Source organism: Aedes aegypti, chromosome 2 (assembly GCF_002204515.2).
Source record: "Aedes aegypti strain LVP_AGWG chromosome 2, AaegL5.0 Primary Assembly, whole genome shotgun sequence".
NCBI classification, from domain to species: Eukaryota; Metazoa; Arthropoda; class Insecta; order Diptera; family Culicidae; genus Aedes; species Aedes aegypti.
The window spans coordinates 203982709-204010205 of record NC_035108.1 but is presented as its reverse complement, the minus strand read 5'-3'; the positions used below and the strand labels follow the sequence as shown (position 1 = coordinate 204010205).

At 37.7% G+C, this 27497-nt stretch overlaps 1 protein-coding gene across 5 annotated transcripts in view; it reads left to right on the top strand.

Moving 5' to 3' along the window:
- LOC5575930 (protein wech) overlaps positions 1-25703 on the top strand; it is a 72064-nt gene extending 46361 nt beyond the window's left edge. For 4 of the 5 annotated variants that reach the window (XM_021843751.1, XM_021843750.1, XM_021843749.1 and 1 more), the window contains 4 exons: positions 14187-14393; positions 14451-16338; positions 22194-22346; positions 22407-25703. In XM_021843751.1, coding sequence (XP_021699443.1) covers positions 14187-14393; positions 14451-16338; positions 22194-22346; positions 22407-22577 — 2419 coding nt within the window. In that variant the 3' untranslated portion in view covers positions 22578-25703. The remainder of the gene's footprint in view (positions 1-14186; positions 14394-14450; positions 16339-22193; positions 22347-22406) is intronic. The other variant, XM_001655871.2, reaches the window with a different exon arrangement.
- The last annotated feature ends 1794 nt before the right edge of the window (positions 25704-27497 follow it).

Here is a 27497-nt window from a genome sequence, read left to right as displayed (position 1 = left end):
GTTGTAATTTGGAAAAGGTTGGCAATAATTTGGTTTGAATGTTAGCATGATATGAATGCTTGGGAATTGTGAAGTAAGGTTTTTATGATCGTGGGAAGGTTCAGCATTTCAGTTGATGTGAAATTTAGTTTTACTGTTTTATGCTTTTCACACTCTTAAGGATTTGTGAGAGCTAGGAAACGTTCTGTAATTTGATATTCTTTATGAACATCGGAACATGAACATGTTCTAATGCTTGAGATGAATTATTTATGTTTTTTGAATATTAACTTTGTAATGCAAGTCTATCATGCTACACAGGAAAGACCACCATCTTGTCGAAATCTATTGCGTGATACAAACGGGTCCGATAACGCACCCGGTATCTTCTCACATGATTGTACTTTATTGTAATTTTCCATAGCTCTTCGCGGTTGATGGTATCATACTCCACTTTGAAATCGATGAGCTTTAGAATGAAACATTAGACGAAAACTGTCTTCTACAAAGTAATATGTATTAGTTATGCGTTTTGTTTGGTGTTATTCAAAATTAGGGAGGTCCACATTTTCATAAACACGAATAAGACAACTTTCTTATTTGTATAAATATGATTCACACTCAGCGTTTTTACACGAGGGATTACGAGGCCGTCGGCTTCATGGTAGCCCGCGCACACGTTGGTTTTTTGCAGTTGAAGAGGGCTTACGTTCAGTGCGACTGGAAGCGATTGGCTCAAGACCGAGCCCAGAAGAGAAGAATTATCCATTCGGCGTAGATTCAACGTAGCAGATTGTAGCCTATCAAGTATATATAGTATCCCTTGTTCAAAATTTCTGTTTCTATAGCAGTCCACGCTTAACAACGTAGGCAAAACACAAATCAAAATCGTATTTTTACATAACTTTCATATTTTTTCCCTTCAGAAATGGATTAAAAGCTTTCGACTTTTGTTAAAATGTTCTTCCTTTATTTTAATTAGTAAAAAAATTGTTTCTCTTGCTACTATAAAAATAATTTTTAAAATCTAACAATGGTAATTAGATAAGTAGTTCCTAAACATCATGTCAAAAATATTTTGCTACGATTCATAGCAAAACGGCCATGAAAAGCCACCAAAGTAATTATAGGGAACTGCCTACCAAGGATACACAGATTCCATACAAAGTTGTAGACCATTCACCATGGTTGCTTCCACGCAGAGAAAAGCCCATCCCAGAGAGAACAGGAAGCTGGTGTAGGTACAGGTGATGCAAATGTATTGTAAATCTTCGAACAATCTGCCTTCTGGCTAGTCGAAGAATGAAACGTGCACACAAAGAAGCACAAAAAGTTAATGTAGCATTCAGAGACGCAAAGTTAGCTCTCAAAAAGGAAATCAAGAGTCTAAAACGGGCATGGCTCAATAGTCTATGCAAGAATGCCAACTCGAGTCCGTGGGGTGACGCCTTCCTCTTCTTCTTTTTTCTGGCATTACGTCCCCGCTGGGACAGAGCCTGCTTCTCAGCTTAGTGTTCTTATGAGCACTTCCACAGTTATTAACTGAGAGCTTACTGTGCCAATGACCATTTTTGCATGCGTATATCGTGTGGCAGGTACGAAGATACTCTATGCCCTGGGAAGTCGAGAAAATTTCCTCGACCGGTGGGATTCGAACCCACGACCCTATAGAGTGGTAATGGCTAAGACCAAAGATCTTAGCGCCCTTTTAGAAGTCGCCCGAACTATTGTGATCGAAAATCGTCGTACTCTTCCCGCAGCCCATGGCCCCCGACGCCGTATGCGGCATATGAAGAGAAATAAGTGGCGAGGGTGACTAACGAAGAGCTGGCAGAAGTCAAGAAATCATTCGCGTCAAATAAGGCACCGGAACCCGATGGTATCCCGGATGTTGTCCTAAAAACAGCGGTTAATGCCAATCCGGACATGTTCAGAACCGCGATGCAACGCATCTCGGAATCTTTCTGGATGTATGGAAGCGAGAGAAAACTGTGCTACTACCAAATGCAGGTAAACCACCAAGTGACCCGTCGGTGTATAGACCTATCCGTCTACTAGATACAATGGGCAATTTGTTGGAGAGGTTGATCCTCAACAGAATAGTACCGTACACAGAAGGTGCGCCCGTTTATCGAAGAACCAGTTTTGATTTAAGAAACGGAATTTTACTCTGGATGCTATCCAGTCGGTCGTTCAGACCTGAGAGAGACGTCATATGCAGCCCTGATTCCGCTGTCACGAAACGTCAAATGCAGCTCGTCATTTTTATGGCTGAAAAAGTGACAAGTATTGCATTCGAAATAAACTATTAATAAAAACCTCAGTTTGCGGAGCAAAGATGCTGATAAATCTGAACACAAAACTAAATATTTAGAATGTCTGCTACGTTTGCTGGCCTGAAATTTCACTCAAAAGGCTTCGGTGTGATGCAAACGCAATATATTTTTTGCTGAGATGTTCATGTGAAAGTTTGAACGGCTTGCGCATGATTGATGTAAACACTGAGTGGAATAAGAAAAACTCAGCAATCGCTGAAAAAGAAGATCGTCTCCGCGAGTCTCGTCTCAGGTTCAGACAGCTGAGCATAAAAGGAGCGGCATTTGTTACTGCGTGGCAATATATGTTCATAACATATAAATCATTGTCATAGAGGTGATCTTTAAATTTGTTCATGATTGTCACGCCAATCAAAACAATTACACCTAATTTTTCATGCGTGAGTTGTCAATCACGCGATTGTCTCTTTGAATGTGAAGAATGCGTTCAACAGCGCAAGTTGGGATGCGATAGCCAACGCACTAAAGGTAGTTGTACTGTATGACACAAAAGAAAGACAGAAAAGCGTTCGAATTACCGCGGGAGTTCCTCAAGGTTCAATCCTGGGTCCGTTGTTATAGAATGCGATGTACGATGAAGTACTGACGCAGCCCCTTCCGACGGGTGTTAAGATTGTTGGCTTTGTCGACGACATCACCCTAGTGATATATGACGAATCGATGGAGAAAGTAGAATTGACAGCTGCGTACTCTATCTCCTCTCCGGAGCGGTTTACTTCTTGGAGAAAGTTTGAAGCGGAAATCCGGTTTAGGTACGGTAACCCAAATAGAGATAGAGGCATCAGAGGACAGATTAGGGAACTGAAACAAAGACGAGGGGAATCCTTTATTGCTTACGTCACCGAGGTCGAAAAACTAAACCAGTGTTTGGAAAGACCTTATTCATCAAGGACGTTGTTCGAACTAATATGGGAGAACATGCGGCCCCATTATCGTTCGAAACTGTCGGTAATCAACATTGAGGATTTAGACCATTTGATCGAAATCAATCATAAAATTGATGCTAACGATCAAACGCTCTATCGGACCGGTCAGGGTTCAAGGCTAGAAATTCATCATCTGGGAGCAGAAAATGATTCGGATGATTATTCTGAAGAGGACGATCCACCGATATGCACCGTCCAGAACAGGCAACAGCAACCAGGAAGGACACCTCAGCAACAAGCGGGAAATAATTTGAAGCAGCAACGAACGTTAGGAAACAATCCACAACAAAATAGTTCGAATGTTCGACAACAATCTCGTTTACAAACTCCAAGATACAGATGTTGGAATTGTCTTAAAGACGGGCATATTTGGAGAGACTGTAGAGAGCCCAAACGGGTATTCTGTTATGCTTGTGGAAACATGGGTCGCACTACAAGAAACTGCGAGAATAACCATCGAGTTATAGACTTACAGACTCGAAATCGTTCAACAAACTAGATGCGAGATGTCCGCAGGGGAATCTAAACATCTCGCTGAAGAAAACGATTCCCAAACCGGAGGGGAAGGGAAGACCCAATTTGCCCATTTTACATGTTAGGGTAAATCCAAGTGCTTGCCCTCATATCAAAGTAAATATATTAGGAACGGATATCTTGGCTTTGCTGGATTCAGGAGCTGGAATCAGCGTTATTAGCGAGCTGAACCTGATAGAAGCTCACGGTTTCAAAGTTTTAAAATCCAATGTAAAAGTTTGTACGGCGGATGACACCGTTCATACTTGTCTCGGATATGTAAATATACCGTTTACACTTGGGGATGAAACGAGGGTCATCGCTACGCTGGTAGTGCCAAACATCAAAAAGCCATTAATTTTAGGAATGGACTTTTGGAAAGCGTTTCAAATCAAACCCATGTTAGCTAGCCAAAACCAACTGAAGGAATTGGATTTAACATGGTCGTCCAAGTTGACTGGTGAAACTGTAATAAACCATTTGGAAATTGTGAAAAATATTGTTACAGTAGGAAGAGAACCGATTTCACTTTCGATCCACTTTCTTGACAATACAGAAGAACCTGAAGAAGTGTTGATCAAATCGCGTCCTGAAGAGGATGACTCGTTAGACGTTCCGACCTTGGACTTACCCAAAGATCCAAAGGAACTAATAGAGAACGTTGAAACTGAACACGAACTCTCAGAAACTGATCGAGAGAGGTTAAAAGCGGTGTTGAAAGAGTTCGCATGTACGAGTGAAAAGCAGCTAGGAAGGACATCGCTGCTTGAGCACCACATAGAGTTAATGGAAGGGACTAATCTAAAGGACCTTCCAATGTACCGTTACGCACCAAAGATATGGGACAAAATAGAAGCCGAGTTGGAGAGATGGAAGGAATTAGATGTGATTGAGGAGTGTGTTGCTGAATACGCCAATCCACTGGTTCCTGTGAGGAAAGCCAACGGCAAAATCAGGGTTTGCCTAGATTCCCGACGAATCAACACAATCACCAAAAAAGACGCTTATCCAATGAGGAATATGTCAGAGATTTTTCACCGTTTGAAAAAAGCCAAGTACTTCAGCGTTATAGATCTTAAGGTCGCTTATTTTCAAATTCCACTCAACGAAAAGTCGAGGGACTTTACAGCTTTCCGAACCCCGAAAGGGTTGTTTCGGTTTAAAGTGGTACCATTTGGGTTGAAAAATGCCCCTTTTAGGATGAACCGACTCATGAATCGTGCATTTGGGTTCGATTTAGAGCCCAAAGTGTTCACATATCTAGATGATATCATTATAGCCACTGAAACTCTCGAAGAACATTTCAGGTTACTGGAGGAAGTGGCCAAGAGATTGAAAAATGCTGGGTTAACAATCTCAGTAGAAAAAAGTAGGTTTTGCAGAAAGCAAGTTAAATATCTTGGTTATTTGTTGACCGAGAATGGACTAAGTATTGACAGTGCAAAACTCGAACCAATTTTAAATTACCCCGCACCAAAAACAGTTCGGGAAGTCAGAAGACTGTTAGGTTTGATGGGCTTTTATCAAAAGTTTATCCCTCACTATAGTCATTTAACAACACCCATAACAGATTTATTAAAAAAGGGTAGAAAATTCAAGTGGTCAGAGGAGGCACAAGAAGCACTAACTCAGCTGAAAGCAGTGCTAACGTCTGCCCCGGTCTTGTCAAATCCGGATTACACTAGGCCGTTTATCATTGAAACGGATGCGTCTCAACTAGCGGTTGGAGCCGCATTACTACAAGAATTCGAGGAAGGGAAACGCATAATCGGATATTATAGCAAAAAGTTATCCAGCACACAGAGGAAATACTCTGCAACTGAGAAGGAATGCCTTGGAGTACTGTTAGCCGTAGAAAATTTCAGGCATTATGTGGAAGGAACCACTTTCAAGGTAATAACAGATGCCAAAAGCATAACTTGGCTCTTCTCGATTTCTGCAGCTAACGCAAATTCACGCTTACTGCGGTGGGCGCTGAAACTACAGTCTTACGACTTCGTTTTGCAGTACAGAAAAGGCAAGGATAACATCTTAGCTGATTGCCTGTCGAGAATTGAAGCTATTGATGCAAGTGATGCAGCATACTTAGATTTAAAGGAATTAATCAGAAAGTCTCCGGAAAAGTATAAAGATTTCATGATAGCAGGAGAAAAAATCTACAAATACACTGAAAATCCGGGGAAAATCAGTGATAGGAGATTTAATTGGAAGTATTATCCACCAGAAACAGACCGTCCGGAAATAATTCGTCTAATTCATGGCCCAGCCCACTTAGGATACGATAAAACTCTCAATACGCTTAAGGAAAAACACTTCTGGCCCGGAATGGCAGCTGACGCGAAAGCTTACTGTAAATCGTGTGTTCAGTGTAAGATGGCTAAGGCAGTCAATGTAAATAGTACACCCCCAATGGGTTCGCAGAAGAAATTTTGTGATCACCCATGGCAGCTTATCACACTTGATTATGTTGGACCGTTTCCGGCTTCAGGAAAAGGTAGAAATACTTGTATGCTGGTTGTAACAGACGTATTCACGAAATTCGTGTTAATCCAACCATTCCGACAAGCGACAGCAACAACATTAGTTCAATTTTTAGAACAAGCTGTATTTTTACTGTTTGGTGTACCAGAAATGGTACTAACCGATAACGGCACGCAATTTACATCTAAAGAATTCGCGAAATTACTGAACGCATATGGAGTAAAGCATTGGCTGACACCTGCCTATCACCCACAGGTGAATAATACTGAACGCGTAAATAGGGTTATTACGACTGCAATTAGGGCTACTTTAAAAGGAAGTCATAAAAACTGGACTGACAATATTCAAGAAATAGCTAATGCAATAAGAACGTCAGTACATGAATCGACTAAATATTCACCATACTGCCAGGTTTTATTAGGCTGAAGTACTTGGCTTTTTTCAAACGGCGAAAAATCTCTGACATATTCCTCATTGGATAAGCGTCTTTTTTGGTGATTGTGTTGATTCGTCGGGAATCTAGGCAAACCCTGATTTTGCCGTTGGCTTTCCTCACAGGAACCAGTGGATTGGCGTATTCAGCAACACACTCCTCAATCACATCTAATTCCTTCCATCTCTCCAACTCGGCTTCTATTTTGTCCCATATCTTTGGTGCGTAACGGTACATTGGAAGGTCCTTTAGATTAGTCCCTTCCATTAACTCTATGTGGTGCTCAAGCAGCGATGTCCTTCCTAGCTGCTTTTCACTCGTACATGCGAACTCTTTCAACACCGCTTTTAACCTCTCTCGATCAGTTTCTGAGAGTTCGTGTTCAGTTTCAACGTTCTCTATTAGTTCCTTTGGATCTTTGGGTAAGTCCAAGGTCGGAACGTCTAACGAGTCATCCTCTTCAGGACGCGATTTGATCAACACTTCTTCAGGTTCTTCTGTATTGTCAAGAAAGTGGATCGAAAGTGAAATCGGTTCTCTTCCTACTGTAACAATATTTTTCACAATTTCCAAATGGTTTATTACAGTTTCACCAGTCAACTTGGACGACCATGTTAAATCCAATTCCTTCAGTTGGTTTTGGCTAGCTAACATGGGTTTGATTTGAAACGCTTTCCAAAAGTCCATTCCTAAAATTAATGGCTTTTTGATGTTTGGCACTACCAGCGTAGCGATGACCCTCGTTTCATCCCCAAGTGTAAACGGTATATTTACATATCCGAGACAAGTATGAACGGTGTCATCCGCCGTACAAACTTTTACATTGGATTTTAAAACTTTGAAACCGTGAGCTTCTATCAGGTTCAGCTCGCTAATAACGCTGATTCCAGCTCCTGAATCCAGCAAAGCCAAGATATCCGTTCCTAATATATTTACTTTGATATGAGGGCAAGCACTTGGATTTACCCTAACATGTAAAATGGGCAAATTGGGTCTTCCCTTCCCCTCCGGTTTGGGAATCGTTTTCTTCAGCGAGATGTTTAGATTCCCCTGCGGACATCTCGCATCTAGTTTGTTGAACGATTTCGAGTCTGTAAGTCTATAACTCGATGGTTATTCTCGCAGTTTCTTGTAGTGCGACCCATGTTTCCACAAGCATAACAGAATACCCGTTTGGGCTCTCTACAGTCTCTCCAAATATGCCCGTCTTTAAGACAATTCCAACATCTGTATCTTGGAGTTTGTAAACGAGATTGTTGTCGAACATTCGAACTATTTTGTTGTGGATTGTTTCCTAACGTTCGTTGCTGCTTCAAATTATTTCCCGCTTGTTGCTGAGGTGTCCTTCCTGGTTGCTGTTGCCTGTTCTGGACGGTGCATATCGGTGGATCGTCCTCTTCAGAATAATCATCCGAATCATTTTCTGCTCCCAGATGATGAATTTCTAGCCTTGAACCCTGACCGGTCCGATAGAGCGTTTGATCGTTAGCATCAATTTTATGATTGATTTCGATCAAATGGTCTAAATCCTCAATGTTGATTACCGACAGTTTCGAACGATAATGGGGCCGCATGTTCTCCCATATTAGTTCGAACAACGTCCTTGATGAATAAGGTCTTTCCAAACACTGGTTTAGTTTTTCGACCTCGGTGACGTAAGCAATAAAGGATTCCCCTCGTCTTTGTTTCAGTTCCCTAATCTGTCCTCTGATGCCTCTATCTCTATTTGGGTTACCGTACCTAAACCGGATTTCCGCTTCAAACTTTCTCCAAGAAGTAAACCGCTCCTCCTTCGTGAACCACCAATCATACGCTTCACTTTTTAAGCGATGGTGAATGTTCATCAATAGCTCCTTTTCTGATACGCCTTCATGGCGAGCTAATTTCTTTACCCGTGTCAAGAAATCCTCTACTTGAATCGAGCGACTATCTCCCGAGAAGTTCAATTCCCAGTTCTGAACTCTCGACCGCCGATATCTACTTCTGTCTAAACTAGGGCTTCTACTAGACGACGAATGTCTTCGATGACCTTGTCGTCTATTCCTGTGTGTATCTCTTTCGCTTTCGCTACCCGAATGGAACCTGTTTCTGCTACTATCGTTATTCATTCTGTTTCTTCTCGACCGATCTTCAAGACTGCTGGAACTTCTACGGCTCGACATTCTATATGACCTTCTACGACTCGTACTTCTCCTCCTATTACCATTTCTGTTATCCGAATATCTTTCTAAACGATCTCTGTTCTGATGATGATGACGATTATCTTCAGAACTACAACTTCTATCATCTCTTGCATACCTATACTGCCTCACTTCTTCCTTACTGTTTCCAAACCTGTCATTTACTCTGCGTCTTCCGTACCTTTCTTGCTCCAGATAATTACATTGCCTTTCGATTTCTTTATCGAATTTCTGCCTATCTCCATACCGACATTTATCACCTCTCCTATTTTCACCGTATCTTTCAAATTCTTTCCTCGCTGCCGAATTAACTGCATTGCTTACAGGTTTCTTAACTCTGTGATACTGATCCTCATCAGTTTCAACAGGCCGTATAAACCTTCCATCTTCACTTTCGTCAAAATTTTGCTCTTCATGCTCGTATTCGGATCGTACTCCCTGTTCCTTTCCACTCTCTCTAAATTCCGGCTTCTTTCCCTTACTGTCTTTCCTTCCTTTCTCATCCCTTTCAGCCTCTTTTTGTCTGTATTCCTGTTCTTTTCTTTCGCGCTCTATCTTCTTCTTCTCTTTCTGCTCTCGTTCTTTCTTCTCGCTTTCTTTTTTCTCCCTAATCTTCAGTTCCTGTTCTTTCTTACTCTGCTCTTTTTTCTCCTTTCCTATATAACCTTGCTCCTTCTCTTCTCTTAACTTTTCTGGATCTTCTTCTGATTCACTATCTGGATTTTTGATTTCTATCTTATACCTTTTAAACATTTCTAGTATTCGAATGCAAAGATCTTCTTGAATCTTAACTTCTACTTCATCTGCTGTGGCAGCTCTCGCGGCCCTGGTCAAATAATGCCGTAGCCTTGAAACTGTCGCCAGTTCTATCTTCTTACTCAACATATCCTCCAATTCCAAAATTTTCTTTTCAATTCGTAAATTGTCCTCCATGATATTAACAATTGGAGCATAAGATGGCTTAAGCTTTCTATCTTCATTTACCAACCTTCTCAACAATCGTCGCTTGTCCTCCAAACTTTCTCTTTTATCTGGTCGCATATTTCGTAATCTCAATTCATAATCGACTTCATCTTCTAAGAGATGATCAGCCGTTGGCAAAGAGTAGTGCGGTTTCATTTTCGGAAATACCATTGCAAAATCTAGAACTGTAAATAAAGACTTAAACTTTCAACAAAAACTCCTTCTTTAATTCAATACCAATTAGTAAATTCAAATTCAAACAAACTAAATTTTAAGTTAATTTACTGCAAACAATATCTAAAAGCAAATTTTCTTATTCTAAAATTTCAAATCCAAGATATAAACAAAAGAAAAAATATGAAAAAGCAAAATTCCTAATCCTAAATATTCAAATTCAAAATATAAACAAAAAATCAAATTCAAATCAATTAAAACTAGATCAAATTCAATTCATATATACTAAACCTAATGGAATTCAAAATGAAAAGCAATAGAAATTCAATAAGATAATGCAAAACAACTAAAGCTAAATCAAATTCAATTCAAATAACGTAATTCTAAAAAAAATTCAAAGAAAATAAAATCAAAAATATCAATTAAAATTTCGAATTCAAATTTTTAATACAAGTGACGGTAGCGTTCTATTTTATGATCCAACTGAATGAAACGTAAACTTTTGACGTTGGGCGCAACTGTAACCGTTCGGCGGAAATGCTCGAGGTGTTGTGACAACCGGTGGCTTTAGCGCCACTCTCGAATCCGAGAGACCACCGGCCGATTTTTATTTGCCCGACTACTGATGACCTTTAACCTCAGGGGTCCTCGAACGGTCGCTGGCTCAAACTCAAATTCAAAGCGCAAAACTAAAAAAGACTGGCTTTTCCCCCTCCGGACTACAAACCCACTGAAACTCGTTCAACCCTCTGGTCTCAACAGAAAAAACTAAAAATGAGGATGAAAATCGAATATTAACGGAACGGAACTTAGAGCAATTGGAATGACTTCCTCTATTGCACCTAAACGGAAACGGAATGAATAACAACGGAAACTACTCGATTTTCATAAAACATCACAAATAATTCATTAATTTATTGACTTCGGGTTGGACTTTAGGTTGGGTTTGGAAGGGATATCAATTTACTAGATCATGGCCATGTCTAACTCTAACACATACCTGCGCAGGATTTTTCTTCGTCGACTTGTTGCTTGTTGCCAGGAACCTCGGCGATGGCGGCAGAAACCTTCGTAGCGATGGCGACGAGAACCTCCGTTGAAATGGCGGCGAAGGGGAGCAATTCGCCGTCGCTGCCTGATTAGCTTGCAGCGAAGTGAGTCCGTGCTGGTATGGCCGAAATTAAAGTTGCGAAGTGGGTGGCGGCTGGACGGATGGCCTCCGATTTCTTCCGGAGAGCGATTCGCGACGACTGTTGTCGTGCGGCCCGGGAATTGACCGTCTTCCTCCGGACAAGGGCCAACGTACCTTCGTGCGGCCTCGCGTATGGCGCTCTGACCGCCCGCGATGAAATGTACCCTCACCGTCGGTTCAGGTCCGGAATCGTGGTGCGCAATTGGCGACGCAACGCACGATCTGCGCTCTCCAATATGGTGGTCCTAGAACTGACGTAAAGGGGACCTCCGTCGATTGATTGGCGATCGACGGTCGTTCTTCGCTCCTCTTTCTGGCGAAACACCACACTCCGTTTAGCTACCCCTAAGGGCGGGCCTTGACGGTTGCACGGACTCAGTAAACTCCACAAAATACTCTTCGTCGACTCCGGTCGACTCACGAACTCCAGCCCTACCCAAAAAGCGCTAAGCGCTTTTTGAGTGTAAACTTGCACTAATAAAATCAAAAGTCGCGAATATCGGACTCACCGACTACAAACGAATCTCTCTACAGAAAAACGTTTTTAACAAAGGTCACTACTAATAGAAATTATAAAATTGAAACTTTGACCTGAACTCGCGAAACTTCTGAATACCAGCCGATTTGGAAGCGAAATGCCCGAGTCTCAGTTATACAACATACAAGAAACCTACTTACATAAAGAGCCTATTCTTTAATCTTTTTGCGCCCAAATTAAATTTGAAATGGCGAGAGTTCGCGCCTTCGGTAAACGAACAAGCTAAACGAATAAAAACATTACAAAGGTTTTCACATCACTACACGTATCCCATACTGGGTGACGTCAATTTAGTACATTTAGCCAAGACACAAACCTTATCGATACTTTACGTTACACTGAGCTCAATCAAATTCAAATTCAAGTGATTTTGCTTAAAAAAATAAAAACGTCAAAAGTTCACAAACTTTTCACTATATTTTTTTAAGAAAAAACGTAAAACGTTACAAGGTGAAGTATGGATGATGTCTAAAAAACTAGGATTGGCCCATCACAAGACTGAGGTGGTGGTGGTCAATAACCGCAAGTCCGAGCAACGGGCGCTTATCTCGGTAGGTGACTGCATCATAGAGTCCAAGCGATCCCTTAGGCATCTTAGGGGCTGTCCATTAATTACGTAAGGGTTTATGGGGGGAGGGGGGTTCTGAGATTTCTTACGCACCATACAATTTATTTTTGATTTTCATACAAAAAATCTTACCATGGGGGGAGAGGGGGTTGAAAACCCCCAAAATTTGTCTTACGTAATTAATGGACCGCCCCTAATAGGGTAAAAATCGATGACAAGCCCATGCTTCGCTAAACACGTTGGATATGTCTGTAAGAGGGCATCTACGGCTATAGCGGCGCTTTCGAGGATGATGTCTAACAGCTCTGCTGTAAATGCCAGCAAACGCAAGCTCCTGGCAGGCATGGCGCTATCCATACTGAGGTATGGAGGACCAATCTGGTCAAAAGCGCTTAGAACGAACAGAAACAGAAAGCGGTTGGATAGCACGTACAGGACGTATAAGGTCTGTTTGCAGATTTCCTTCTTGTTCAAAAAAATACCACTCAATTTCAAGCAAATTTGCCAAAAAAGTTTTTTGTAATTCTTAATCGATCGAAATAGAGAATTTATCATAAGTTGGCATAGCGTGGCCCACAGAATACTGGTGTTCCTATTTCAATTGTGAATATCTATGATTGTGGCAAACATAAAAAATATCATTGCCATCAAAAAATAAAATGTGTTTCTAAATTATAATTTAGAAACCTCAATGAGTCGATATTCGGACTATCGACTCATAGAAATGTCGAGTGATGGAACAGAAATGCTTTGGAAAGCTGTTTCAGGAGACCATCGTAGTAACCATGAAATTTTGCCTTTTTAATGTATTCGAATCCTCTGAGCAGAATCTCAGTAGAGAAACAAAAAAGTAGATTGGAGTACCCTGTACCTTTTAATTCCGCCCTAATTGCTTATCCTTGACAGATACGCGTATTTCGACTATCACTTGCAGTCTTCTTCAGTGTCTGTTCCATTGGAGTGGATACGAGTAGCTGACACTGAAGGAGACTGCAAGTGGTATTCGAAATACGCGTATCTGTAAAAGCAATTATGGCGGAATTAAAAAGTACAAGGTACTCCTATCTATGAAATTTTGGTTTTGTATGGACCAATGCACGAGGTCACTCGTTGACGTTTAAGCAGTGCCGTGTAATTTATGTGACCATGGTAACGAGTGAATGCGGTTGTGTTCAAACGTCAAATTAGTGAAATTGTGCATTGGTCCATGGTTCCATGAGTCGATATCGAAGCATAAATCATGAACTCATGGAAGTTTTACTGTATATAAAAAAACAGACGTGTTATTTTCTATCTCGAATGATATGCACTGAAACGCAATGAATTTTCATCAGACAACCTCATCACTCAAACTTTAACGAGTTTTAAATTTGACTTTGATGGTTCTTGAAAGTTTATCAGCGATGCTTAAATATTTTTGCATTTTGTCCAAATATCGTCTACTAAACTTCCTTCAAAATCTCTACATCTCACCTCTGAAAACCTCCTGTAAGTTTTTTTTTTGAAAATTATTATGACTCACTTTTACGGACTACGAATTTTAACCACACATTTTTCATTTCCAGTTACAATCAACTCTTCCTTACTCAATATTTTGTAGCTAGAGAACCATAGTCATAGTTGGTTTTCATGGCTACCTCGATGGTCCTTTGGATCACAGTTGCACTGATTTTGTGTTCTGTAACTCGATAACTCCCTAATTCGATGGTCCCTTCAATATCAAGTTATGGAGAGTTGACTGTATATGTGATACACCCTACATGATATTGAAGAAGATGAGATATTTTTCGTATGCTCCAGTCTGATTCACTCCTATTATAACTTTTTCAAATTGTACTGTCGTAAAGACTTTTTTTTCGAATAAACATTATATCGGGATTGTTTTTTTTGTTCTCCATTTCAGAACCGCTATGGCACTTTTATCCAATGGTGCTTCATCAATGCAAATAACGCCACAGTCCGGCAACTCCAAGCAAAACAGCAACAAAGATGGCAACGTTGATTTCAACTCGAACGATCACATTTTCTTCTCGAACTTGTTCAATGCGCTGCCAAGGTGGGACGCACCTGGAAAGGTTAGCTCCGGTCCGGTATCTGTGCCGCAGAGGTAGTACGTTTTAAGGTCTCAAAGGAGTTATCAAATGTTATAATTGTCTTTTTCTTGCAGTGCCAGTAGCAGTGCTACGAGTTTCAGCAACCCAGCATCGCTGGAAAGGGACAGCTTGAACCTAACGGATGATGTACTGTTTTCCAACGTACTAGGCGCAATAGGGACATCCAGCGGAAGCGCCCCGACCAATGATATTTTAGGTGCAATAGGTACTCACATGACCCCAAGTACTTCGCCGCAGACGAACTCATCGAACGGAAGCTCGCACTGCGCATCATCTTTGGGAGCTGTTTGTGGTCGCTGTGATACACATGCAATCAGTCGTTGCCTAGATTGCAATGATGTCCTATGTGAAGACTGTACACATGGACATAGCAAGAACACATTCGCTAAAGATCACTGTGTTATCTCAATACACACGATCTCACCGATTGGATCGGCTGCTGGAGCACAAAGTATTCCTCTAGCTAATCAACCGCATTGCGATGTACATGGCGAGGTGCTGCGCTATTTATGCGAATCATGCAAAAAAATTGTTTGCCAGGAGTGTACCCTATGGGATCATAAGGATCACTCCTGCATTCCGGTAGCTAATGTATCGCAAGGGGCATCCGAAAAGATTCTATCAATAATCGAGAGCGGTAAGCTAGGAACCAAATACATTAAGGCTAGCATTGATCGGGCCGTTACATATTCACAAGCAGTTGAAAGAGATGCAATGGAGGCTTCAGCAAGAATCCGAAAGGCTATGCGACATTTCATTTTAGCCGCCGAAGATCGCGAACGTACTTTGTTAGAACGTGTTGACAAATTTCGGCAACAAAAACTCACATCACTCTCCGATCAAATGGCAGGATTGCGAGCAGCGCTATCTGGACTCTCACAAACATCAGATATGCTTACAAAAGCACTAGACTCCGTAGCCACAATGAACAATATGGACATTGCAAAAACCTTGACTGCCGGAGAAAACCAAATGGAACAATTTGCCGCGATGTATAAGAATTTGCAACCAAAAGAGGAGTTCATCACGTTCGTAGCGCCTAATTTTGAACTCCTGCAAGACATCCGTATGCAAGGTGACGTACTTCTTGTTGGGCAAAGGAGCAACTCGTTTTCAAATGGATCAAATGTATGCATTCAACCACCAAGTGGCAACATATTGACTCGCCGTCCTATAGTTCGTAGTTCAACCCCTGCCCAACGGCTCAGTTCCTCGTCCTCGTGGGATCAAATTCCTTCTTCGAAAACCGTACTGGGGACGTCTCCAACATCTATCGGCATCGGACCGATTCCAGGCATGCCAGTATTAGGACAATGCATTCCTGGGTGTACTTCTCATGTTTCGGCTAAACCGGCTGTTGGCCCTAGTACAACCTTCGGGTTTGATGGACACGAGGATGGCCAAGTTTCTAGACCGTGGGGAATTGCTGTTGACAAAGATGGACATGTTTTGGTGGCAGATCGCCGCAATAATAGAGTACAAGTGTTTTACCCGGACGGTACTTTCAAGCTGAAGTTCGGATCTAAGGGAACTGCCAACGGCCAATTCGATCTTCCTGCGGGAATCTGCACCGACGGTCAAAATCGGATTATAGTAGTCGATAAGGACAATCACCGTGTTCAGGTCTTTTCTACTAATGGGCTGTTTTTGCTTAAGTTTGGAAGCTATGGCAAAGACTGCGGCCAGTTCCAGTATCCTTGGGATGTAGCTGTCAATATCAAAGGCGAGATTTTGGTTACCGATTCTCGCAATCATCGGATTCAATTGTTCAACTCGGAGGGTCAGTTCATATCTCGCTTCAGTTTCGATGGGGTGAATCATAGCCGATACTTGAAAGGACTGACAACACCCCGCGGAGCTTGTTTCACACCGCAAGGCGATGTGATAATATCGGATTTCGAAAACCATCGTTTGTTGCTCATTGATGCAACATTGACTAAGGTATGTAAATAATAAATATGACCGAATTATAATTTAATATTAGTTCATATACAATGTTTTCAATTATCTTTCTCATATTCTTTGAAAATAGTAGTCATTCACAGGTATATAGACATTAGACCTAGGGGGGTCATGATCCTTGCGTAGGGGAGGCACACAGCATTTATTATTATTACCTTTTATTTTAACTTGAATTTTGAAAGAGGGAAAAACCCCTTTGAGTGATTTCTTTTTGGAAATCTTTCTCAAAAAGGCACAAAACCTCTTTACCTTTTCAAACAACATTACAAAAATAATTCTTAAATACTAAAGGCTCATCCGGAAATGATCCATATCGGAGCCGTTGGAGTCATCATAAGGGTCATCGTATATCCAAGTAACTTGAGTTAAAACAACTTAAACTCCGAGTGGTACAAAGGATTGGTTATCTGAAAATAAATATAAAAAAGCGAGCAGTATCAACTAGGGAGTCGATGCCGGTTATGGACCCTTTGCGTATTATGGACCCCCTACAGAAAAACATAAAATTAACACTCAAAGCAACTTTATTCCTATAAAAATCCACCGGGGGAACCTCGATTACATTGTTAGTCAGCAGTTTCAGGTAAAATATTTGGTTTGAGACGCATAAATACAGATATTTGAACAGTTTTGTAAATGAAACCACCCAAGAGGGTCCATAATACGCATTTCCAGGTGGGTCCATAATAGGCTCGTCGGCAGCGAGCCGGATTACATGGGAATCAAATGGAGGGTCCATAATACGCAACGTCAAATTTGTAAACAATCGAATGACTTTGTATGTTTCATAGACGTACTATGAAGTAAAGACATTGAATTTGTTATTAGACTCCACAAAACGTATATGCGTCTGAGATATCATTGCGGAAAAGCGTCTAGAATGAATTTCAGCTACTAAGGGGTCCATTACTAGCATTAAAACCCTATAATTAGAAATCTTTTTAAAATACCCATATAATTTTTTTAAAATATTTAAATTTTTAAGCGCCAAAATATCTCGAATAGATGTAGGTACATTAAGACCCAATTTTTAAATTTTTTCAAAAATATTTCTTCTTGGTAAATCAAAACGAGTACAATTAAAGACAATATGATCTATATCTTCATATGATTCACCACATTCACAAAGATTAGAGTCCTTGATATTTATGCGGTATAAATGACTATTACATATATAGTGATTAGACATAAGTCTGGTATAAAAACAAATAAAATTATGGCTGACCGATAATTGATGAAACCAAGGGAAATGCTTCACCTTAGGAAAAATGGAATAACAATAACGTCCTTTATCACTTGTATTCCAAGCGATTTGCCAATTATTTATAGAATTTTGTTTCAATTTAGTAAAGTATTCTGATGGAAAAATAGCCCGATTATAAATTATTCCACGAGAAACACTTAATTTTGCTAAAGAGTCAGCTTGTTCATTATTATAAATATTAGAATGAGCTGGAACAAAACAAATTTAATGACAAATCCTCTAGAAAACGAATCATTCAATATTTCTTTAATAGATAAAATAATTTTACTTGTTTTGAAATTGAAATTTATTGTGTTCAGAGCATGAAGACTACTAAAACTATTAGAAAACACCATATATATATATATATATATATATATATATATATATATATATATATATATATATATATATATATATATATATATATATATATATATATATATATATATATATATATATATATATATATATATATATATATATATATATATATATATATATATTTGGAGCACAATTTCTGATTAAATAACAAGCAAATTGGAGAGCTGTTAATTCAGCAATGCAAATAGAACAAGAAGCTTCTAATTTTAAAAAAATGTGCGATATGAAAAGTGAAAACTCCAAAACCTGCTATATTATTGATCAAAGATCCATCTGTGAAATAAATTTGTCCAGGTTCCACCCCAATAAATTTACGTTGAAATAATAATTTTGCAAAATATGAGCGAGCACTAAAATGAATATGTTTTAATTCTTCGTGCAAGGTGAAATCAACATAAGGACGAAAAGAATGAACATTCATGTTATATTCATAGAAACCAGGAGATGAATCTAACATGACATTTTCAGCAGAGCAATAAATGAATGAACTCAATAATCTACTGGTGGGATTAATTTCAAACAAAGGTTTTAATATATTAATTATTGGATGATTATTGGAGAAACATTGTAATAAAAATTTACAATTTAGTTCATGAAAACGGTATTTAAGAGGAATGATACCAGCTAAAACTTCATTAGATTTAGTATGAGTACAAATTCTTAATCAACGAAATTGGATTTTTTCTAGTTTAGAAAAATGAGTTTGAATGGCACTACCAAAAGTAAAACAGCCATATTCCATTACAGAACGAATATTTGTTTTATAAAGGGTAATCAAATCACTGGGATGAGCTCCCCACCAAGTTCCAGTGATTGTTCGAAGAAAATTTATTCTCTTAGAACAAATTGTTTGAATGTATTGAATATGTTTGTTCCATTTTAGTTTAAAATCAAACCATATTCCAAGATATTTATATTCAAAAACCTGCTCCATCTGATGATAATTTAAATATAAAACAATATCAATTGGAGAATGTTAACGAGAAAATATAATAAATTTTGTTTTTTGTACTGAAAAACTAAAACCATTATTATGCGCCCATGTACCAAGGTTGTCCAAACAACATTGCATAAAATGACGAATAACTTCTCTACTCTTACCACTGATAGAAATAACCTTATCATCAGCAAATTGGTCAGGTGTATCTTCAACCCATTAGGAATAATAGAAATAATATCTCTAGTAAATAAATTATATAAAAATGGGCTTAAACAAGAACCCTGAGGAAGATCAAAATAACTATAACGGATCATTTGAGATTCTCCGTTGTGAAAAAAATGCATTATTTTAAATGAAAATAAATTACACAAAAAATTTGTAATTATTAAAGGAAGTTTACAATCAATCATTTTATTATAAAGTAAATCTATCAGTACAGAATCGTATGCACCAGAAACATCAAGAAATGTAGAAACTACATCTTGTTTCTTGTTCAATGATAATTCAATATATGATGATAGAAGAGCTACACAATCACGTGTGACTCGACCTATTCTAAACCCAAATTGAGATGAAGAAAATATATTATTATTTTCTGCCCATAATTCAAGACGGTTTAAAATCATCCTTTCCATTAATTTACGAAGGCATGATAATAAACTAATTGGTCTTCTACTTTCAACAAGTGAAGGATTTTCTTCCCATCAATAGGTAAAGTTTTTAAAACTATAAATTTAATATTATCAATACCAGGAGTAGTATTTTTTGTAACTGATAATGCCAAATTCATTTCTTCAATAGAAAATTCAGTACAAAGAATAGAAAAAAATTATATGTTGAATTTTTTTAAAGTTTTATATCTATAGGTGTAAAATCAGGACAAATTTTAGAAGCAAACTGGTCAAACCAATCTTCCGAATATTCCAAAACTGGTGAAGTAGAAAAATTATAATTTCTCATATTTTGAGCAACAGTCCATAATGTTGATAGTGATGTATCAGGATCAAGATTTTCAATAAAATTTCTCCAATAATTCCTTTTTTTTAATTCTATAACTCTAGTAAATTGAGCTTCAGCTTTACAATATAACATACCGTCGATGGGGGTGACAATGGGTCTAGGGGGTGAGATTGGGTCAAAACGGAAAAATATGATTTTTGAAATATTTCAGCTAATAACGCTGATATTACTAAAATTTATAATTCATATGTTAGGGAATATATTATTACGCATAATTCATCGCAACATCCATTTTTAGAAATAGTAGTTTTTGTTTACTACATCAATAAACTTGTGTGTTGAAACTAGATACAATTTACAACATTAAATTTCTCCTGTGCAAAGTATCACGCATGAACTTTAACCTTTATCGTTATATTAGTGGAAGGTTGAAAGTCTTTTTATTACATTTCACACGTATTTTCCGGAACCTGTTTGATTTTTTCACAAAAAAATCATTTTTTTTCGGTACGGTGTCTAAAACATTAAAAATGGGGGTGAGATTGGGTCAAGCAAAAACGATAGTAATTGAAATTGCAAGTCCACTTTTTTGACATTTTTCGGTGCCGGGTGTTATCTTTTTTCATTAAGATGTGTTCATTCTTTCTAAATACAGCATTTATGAAACATCAAACAAGTCTACTTAAGGATTCCGTGCATTGAATAACAACGGAACGCATTTTAACAACTTTTCATACCAGCAATTGTGTTTATCAAATGGATTTGTTTTTTGGAATTTAATTATTTATCAGTGTTTCCATATTATAGACACATTTCGCGGAAGTACAAATGAGTTCGATCGCTGAAATACCGGGATTATGACGTCAACATCTGCCTGAACTGTATTGATCGTGGAAAGTCGCACCGAAATTTAACTATTTGCGAAGGTTTAGAATAATCACTGTTTCAGTACACCTTTGGGGAAACTGAGTAGGCTTTGTGGCAATGGGGATGAGACTTTGAAGACAATTTGAGGGAAAACACAAGAAAATTTATGTAAACTTGACGATAAATGTTGGGTTTACATATTCAATATTCAATTTTTTGCTATAATCGTTCTTTTAAGTGGGTCTATCATACCTGTGAAACATCTTAGATGTCTTTTTGTCTTGTTTGCATCGTATTTCATCAATATTTCTCAGCTGGAATGGTTGTGCAATCATATTCGCAAAAACAAGGTATTTTAATTACAGTGACCCAATGTCACCCCCTCTATGGGGTGAGATTGGGTCATTTTTCATTCACTTGTGGTGCCGCAGTGAATAAATATATTTCTTTATTTTTTGAACAGTTTTTAATGTACCATCAAGGTACATACACACCAAATTTGAAGTTTATTGGAGTTAAATTGCGATCGTTATTCAATAAATAAATCGTACATATCCCTTTTTGACCCATTCTCACCCCCAACGACGGTATATTGATCTCTAGAACCAAATCGTCTAAATAATTTGAAAGCGTTTGATTTACTTTTCAAAGCAATTGTACAATCATTATCCCACCAAAATGCTAGATTTTTTTTCTTAGATGATGAATGGATCATTTTTTTAGTTTAAGATTTTTTTTAAACAATCAATTAATAATTTTGAAAAATATTTATAATTTTCAATGGTAGAAAGTGAATTGTCAAAACTTAGCAAAGCAAAGGAAACTTAATCAGAAAATTTAGCCCAATCCACGTTTATTGTTAAATCAGGAACAGAAGGTTCTTGACTATATTGTATATTATTAGGATTATGAATGTTAATCAATATAAGCACATGATCACCATCATTAAGAATATTTAAATTTAATTCATCAATAACGTCCATAATTAATGAACCCCTACCATCAATTTTATGGCTTCTCCATGCCAAATTATGAGCATTTAAATCTCCTAGTATATAAAAAGGTGAAGGAATATTATTAAAAATAGATTTAAACTCTAACAAAGAGAATTCTGCTTGGGGAGGAATATAAATGCAAATAATTGAAAATTCCTTTATGTTTAACAAAAATTGCAACTTATTCAATTTCTGAATAAATTGAAAAAAATAAATATTTGAATTCAATATTTTCACGAATTCCAATTAACACACCACAATTTGAAGTGTTACGATCTTTACGTATAATGGGAAGTATGCACTTCAACAGAAAAGCAATCGCCTATCTCGATGTGTGGCAAATTTCTTGCAAGAAATTGAAAGATGGAATTCGAAATGATTTAGCTTCTTCGAGGTTCAGGTTCAAGCTAAGATACTTATCATGATTCCTTCATATTTCACATAGGTACTTGCCGCCAAGGGTCATGAGGGAACAGCTGTACACGAGTTTAGTCGTCCATCTGGAATATGCTGCGATGACGATGGCCGCGTTATTGTGGCCGACTCCAAGAATCAAAGAGTACTAATCTTTTCACCACAACTAGAGTTTCTGTGGGCGGTAAGTTTTCTATTTTTCTTTATTTAAATAAATTGTTGTATAATGTATTCTAATTATAAGGTTGAAATACGCCCATCGTCCAACAACCTGCTCACAATGGGCATGGACGAGAAGGATCGCCCCAGTGATGTTGCTTTGTTGCCCGACGGCCGCTTAGTGGTGATGGTGGAAACCTCGCCGGACGCCCGAGACCAGTGCAGTCCTCAGAAGACTTTCATCCAAATCTACTAGAAAAAGTTATAGTTGTTCATTTTACTTTTTACTTCTTTATTTAATTCTCTGATGTTCGTTTTTAACGAAGTTGTTTTTAATAGCAAACTGTTTTTTTCATCTACTAGACAAATTTTACACGGAAGATTAACGTTGCTACCTCTTGCATAAAAGCGTAAATAATTTGCGTTAAAAGTTTTACATGTGTAGTACTGATACGATCGATCAAGCATCCACTTTTTATATACATTTTATCACTAGAAAAAGAAGCAATTTACGTAGGAAATCTCAATAGTACAAGGACACGAACATGGTTGAGTAAATCGTAGTACAAGTTAGTGTGTAACGCGTTAATTGAAAGGAAAAGGGAGACATGACCTGTTGGAAAGCAGCCAAGAGTCATCTAGATGGATCGTACTGGCAATTTGGAAGATCAGCAATGCTGAAATGAAGGACTATGCGCAGAGTGCTAGGAAGTTTTCAGTGGGAGGCTTTGCACAAAAGACTGAAAAAAAGATTACTAGCCAATTTACTTCAAATACTACTCAATGGTAATTGTATTCTGTAGGTGACTTTATTTTATGTTTTAACCCAGTTTATTTCGTTCAAATTTTTATGTGCTATTTTTTTGGAAGTAGTAACTCGACGAATGCGACAAAATCTTTAAACAGTTGATGTAATGTTATTTTAACCACACTGAATGTTTTCCGAGAAAATAATGAGTTTGCGCAATGCAGGCATTTAACTTTAATTTTATATAGTTTAATAGATTTTAATGTAGATTATGAACAGTGTGCTGTTCACTTGATATAGTTTTTTTTTTTCTGGCAGCTATTGAGCTATATGTCATTATTTTGAGTATTATGCCAAGCGGTTTAGTGATTTAGTTTAGCTTAAGAAGAAACATGTTTTACTTAGTAAAAGCATAAAAGCATGCATGTACGAACATGTCCCAGTCAAAGTTAAAAAGAAAAATAGAGGAAGTAACTTTCCAGAGCATTGAAAATGACTAAGATTGATCTACGACTTGCAGAGACTGTTAGTCTGACTCATCTACTTAAAGATGAACTACACCTTGAATTTACAATTACCCATTTATGTAAATGTCTTCTTATCTGCGAAAAGCATCACAAATACTACTTGAAAAGCAAAGAAAATTACGTTAACTACCTTTACCAGTAAAAACTGAGAAGATAATAAAACCAAACATAAACTCTTTCCAAGGAGTGAGTTGCGGCGTTTTTGAAAAAGCCACTGGACTTGTGATTTTGTACGCGAAACAAAGTGAGCAAGCAGTTAAAACCCAAATCACTCGTGAAACGAAAAGCGAAGTTGGCAATAGGGCTAGTGCCAGTAGAATGGAATAGAAGAAAAAAGGTATTTCTTTTAAAGGAAGGACAGTGATTCGATTATCAATCGATTTCAGGGCTATGCGAAAAAAAAAAATGTAGAGGAATCCAATTCGCTATAAAACGGAAATAAATCAAACATGCAAATGTTGCCATAAATAATCTCAAAGACAAAGAAAACAATTTAAATCTGATTTGATAATGTATCAATTAAAACCGAGATCAGTTTAGCTATGCAGTGCAGAAGCGAAAAGGTAGCCGTAGAGCAGATGAAACACATGAGAGAACATCTTAGCTAAAAGTAACGTTGCGTTTAAGAAATGTATGATCCTATTTAATCAAATTAAATCAAATGACATAATATCTGGGAAGCCCAGATGATCTGCGATTTGCACTTTCCTGATTATTATTTTAAAAATAATATAAAATCATTATTATAATTTATAACTGCTATGTCTATCTCTGAATAATCACACTTCAAGAAGCTTAATCGTATGTGTTCCCGTGCTTTGATGTACTTTATTAAAATTCCAAATGAGTATCTATAAGTTAAAATAACTCGAAGCCAGTTTGGAAAGTAAGCTAAAAACTAAACAAAACTCGTAATTATAGTGTGTGCTAAGAATGGTTTTCTATCGATTAGATACGAAATTGCTTTTAAAATTAATTATTGGATTTGGACATTCAAAATAACTTTAAATGCAACTGAAATGCAATTTAGTTTATAGTACCGCTAACGAAGCATATATTCTGGCCGTGTTCGGATGAAAGCAGTTGAAGCGAAAATACAAAAGTTAACCAAAACAAGAACAACAACACGAAACACTAGTTTTAAGCTGACTGATCGAAACCAGTAAGACTGAGAAGTTCGACTGAGGATGAAAACGGAAGATACAAAGATAAAAGGTAAATTGTCCAAATTTTCTAGCAAGAAATTTACAAAGTTCGACAAGTAATTGGATTTTGCTGAAGAGTGAGACTTGATTATTGGATATAATACAAACAAAAGCTGCACGTAAGGAGCAATACTAAGATTAATGACTTTGAAGCATAGGTTTAAACTGTATCCAAAAGTCGAAACTCTGTAAACCATCCCATCAACTTAAAACATTCACGTTCATCAGAAGTAAACTATTCCGAATCCTCAACGAAACAAACACACCCAAAGAAAGCATTGAAAAAGACATCATATTCCCCACCATAGTCTATTACTATACTCGAAACAACTGCAAAAATTTGGTTTGACCTACATGCAAGTTCCTGCTTGGATAAAATGTAATTGAAATTTATAACTCATGAGTATAATTGTGCTACTACTTATGTACACATAGTAAAGAATTTTATTTTATTTTTTCATTTTTTAAAATTCATTTTCCTTTTTGTAGAGTGTAAGATCGGCTTCACTTCAGAATCGCCAAAATGTGTTCGAGATGAAAGATGTGGTAAACATAAACACTGAATAAATTTTAGATCAAATATACACACTATAAATTGTATGATGCTAAAAATATATGTAATGAATACGACACGAAAGTACAACATTCTCTTTAATATCGCTGACTCTATACAAGAAAAGCTATCGCAAAATATACATAGAAAAATTATTGAAAGCAAAATTATTCTGAATAATTGCAAATAGTTACCATAGGAGAAGAAATGAATTCTATGAAAATCTATTTTAAAAATGTAAAACAAACAAATAAAATAGCATTTTTTTCTGGCGAAAAACTCAGAAACGCACTATATACAACATCCGCAAATATTATTCTTTATCATAATAAATAGTTTATAGCCGGCACCGTTGTCAGTTCACTCAGAAAGAAAAGCCATGAGGATTCTGTAATTTCGGAAATTTTCTTATGTTACTTATATCAAATACTTTTCATACGGCATCTTATGTAATACGTTTGGTCAAGTTGAAACCTAGCACATCGAGTTCGAAGAGCGCGTGATTTATTTACTTGGTGTTACATCAATTAGTTTGATAAAACCTTGTTATCGATGTTACGGCAATTTACTCGGTCTATGGTGTGTCTCTACAACTTCAATTCCGGTCCACGCGCTCCAGATCGTGTTGCACCTGATCAAGCCACCTCGCGAGCTGTGCTCCACTCGTTATTGTACCAACTGGATTCAACGCGAACACCATCTTTGCAGGATTGTTGTCCGGTAGTCTTGTAACATGCCCTGCCCAACACACCCTTCAGGCTTTCGTTACTTTCACAAGGATCCGAGATAGACGTACTCGTCACCACCTCGAAGCAATCCCCGTCCATCGTTATATTGCTTCTGTTACTTTTCACTTAACTAATTCATATAATCATTAATTCATTTAAATTTTACGAATAATTAGAAGAAGAAAAGGAAAAGAAGAAAACAAAGACTAAGAAAAAAACTTCAAAAAACTTCAGTTTAAAATAAAAAAAAACTAATTAATCAAGCAAATTAAAAAAAAACTATTTATACTGTAACCCTCTCAGGGTCTATCCGGGAGAATCGTTCAGGGGCGGACTAACAACCCACACTTGCTTCGCGAAATCAATGTATCCACAACGAAAGAGGGAGGAAAGGAATTACAATTTAAATAAATAATTAGGCTTTAACACTACAAATTTCAATTTAAACTTTAAATCAATTAATTTATTTAATATTTACAAATTGGAAGGGAGCTGATTTGGTAATTAAGGAGGCACAATTAACATCACCTGACCGCTCTGTCGATTCGCATCCTTGCGTCGGTAACTTCGTCTCTGAACCACCTTATGCCGGATCTAGATGCCTTTGCTCCACTCTCTTCTTCACTTGGGTGTTAGCTCCAATAGAACAAATATTCATAGCCTATGTTAAGGACACTATTATGGCTCTAGGTTGCACTCACGACTCGAGTTGTAAATGTAGTTCCTATTTGGATTAAATTAAGGTTTAGGTCATAAACGGACCGAACTATTGGAATTTAGTTACCGGAAAGCCCCATTGGCTCCTCTTGCATCGCCTTATATGTAAAATTCACTTTTCGAAATCATGACGAAGCATAGTATACGGAACATTTCCCGGGAGAGTTTTGCTTCCGTATGGTTGGTATCTCGCGCCATGTTTTTTGTGCATAAAGGAAATGGCGATACCAGAGGTTTTATAGGAAATTCAAATTTAAATTATTTATATTTACAAATTCATTTTTTTTAATTTAATTCATTCGTTATATTTAAACTAGGGTTAAAGCATAATTATTCACAAAAAAAAAAAAGGAAAAAATACAACAAAACGAAAAAAAGAAAATACAAAAAAAGCAAATACAAGTTTGTGACCTTTCACATAGGTAACACTTCCTAGGGTTTTGACGCATTCACCACCAAACCAACTTTAGTTCGTGTTTCAGATGGGTGTACAGATCTACCACCGTTTGTGCCGACAATATCCATATCATCTGCGAAGCAAACAAGTTGGCTGGATCTTGTGAAAATCGTGCGTTGGTTATCAAACCCGGCTCTCCACATGACACCTTGTAGCGCGATGTTGAACAGCAGGAACGACAGTTAATCCCCCATTCAAAGTCCCTGGCGGGATCCGAACGAACTGAACTGTTCGCACGATA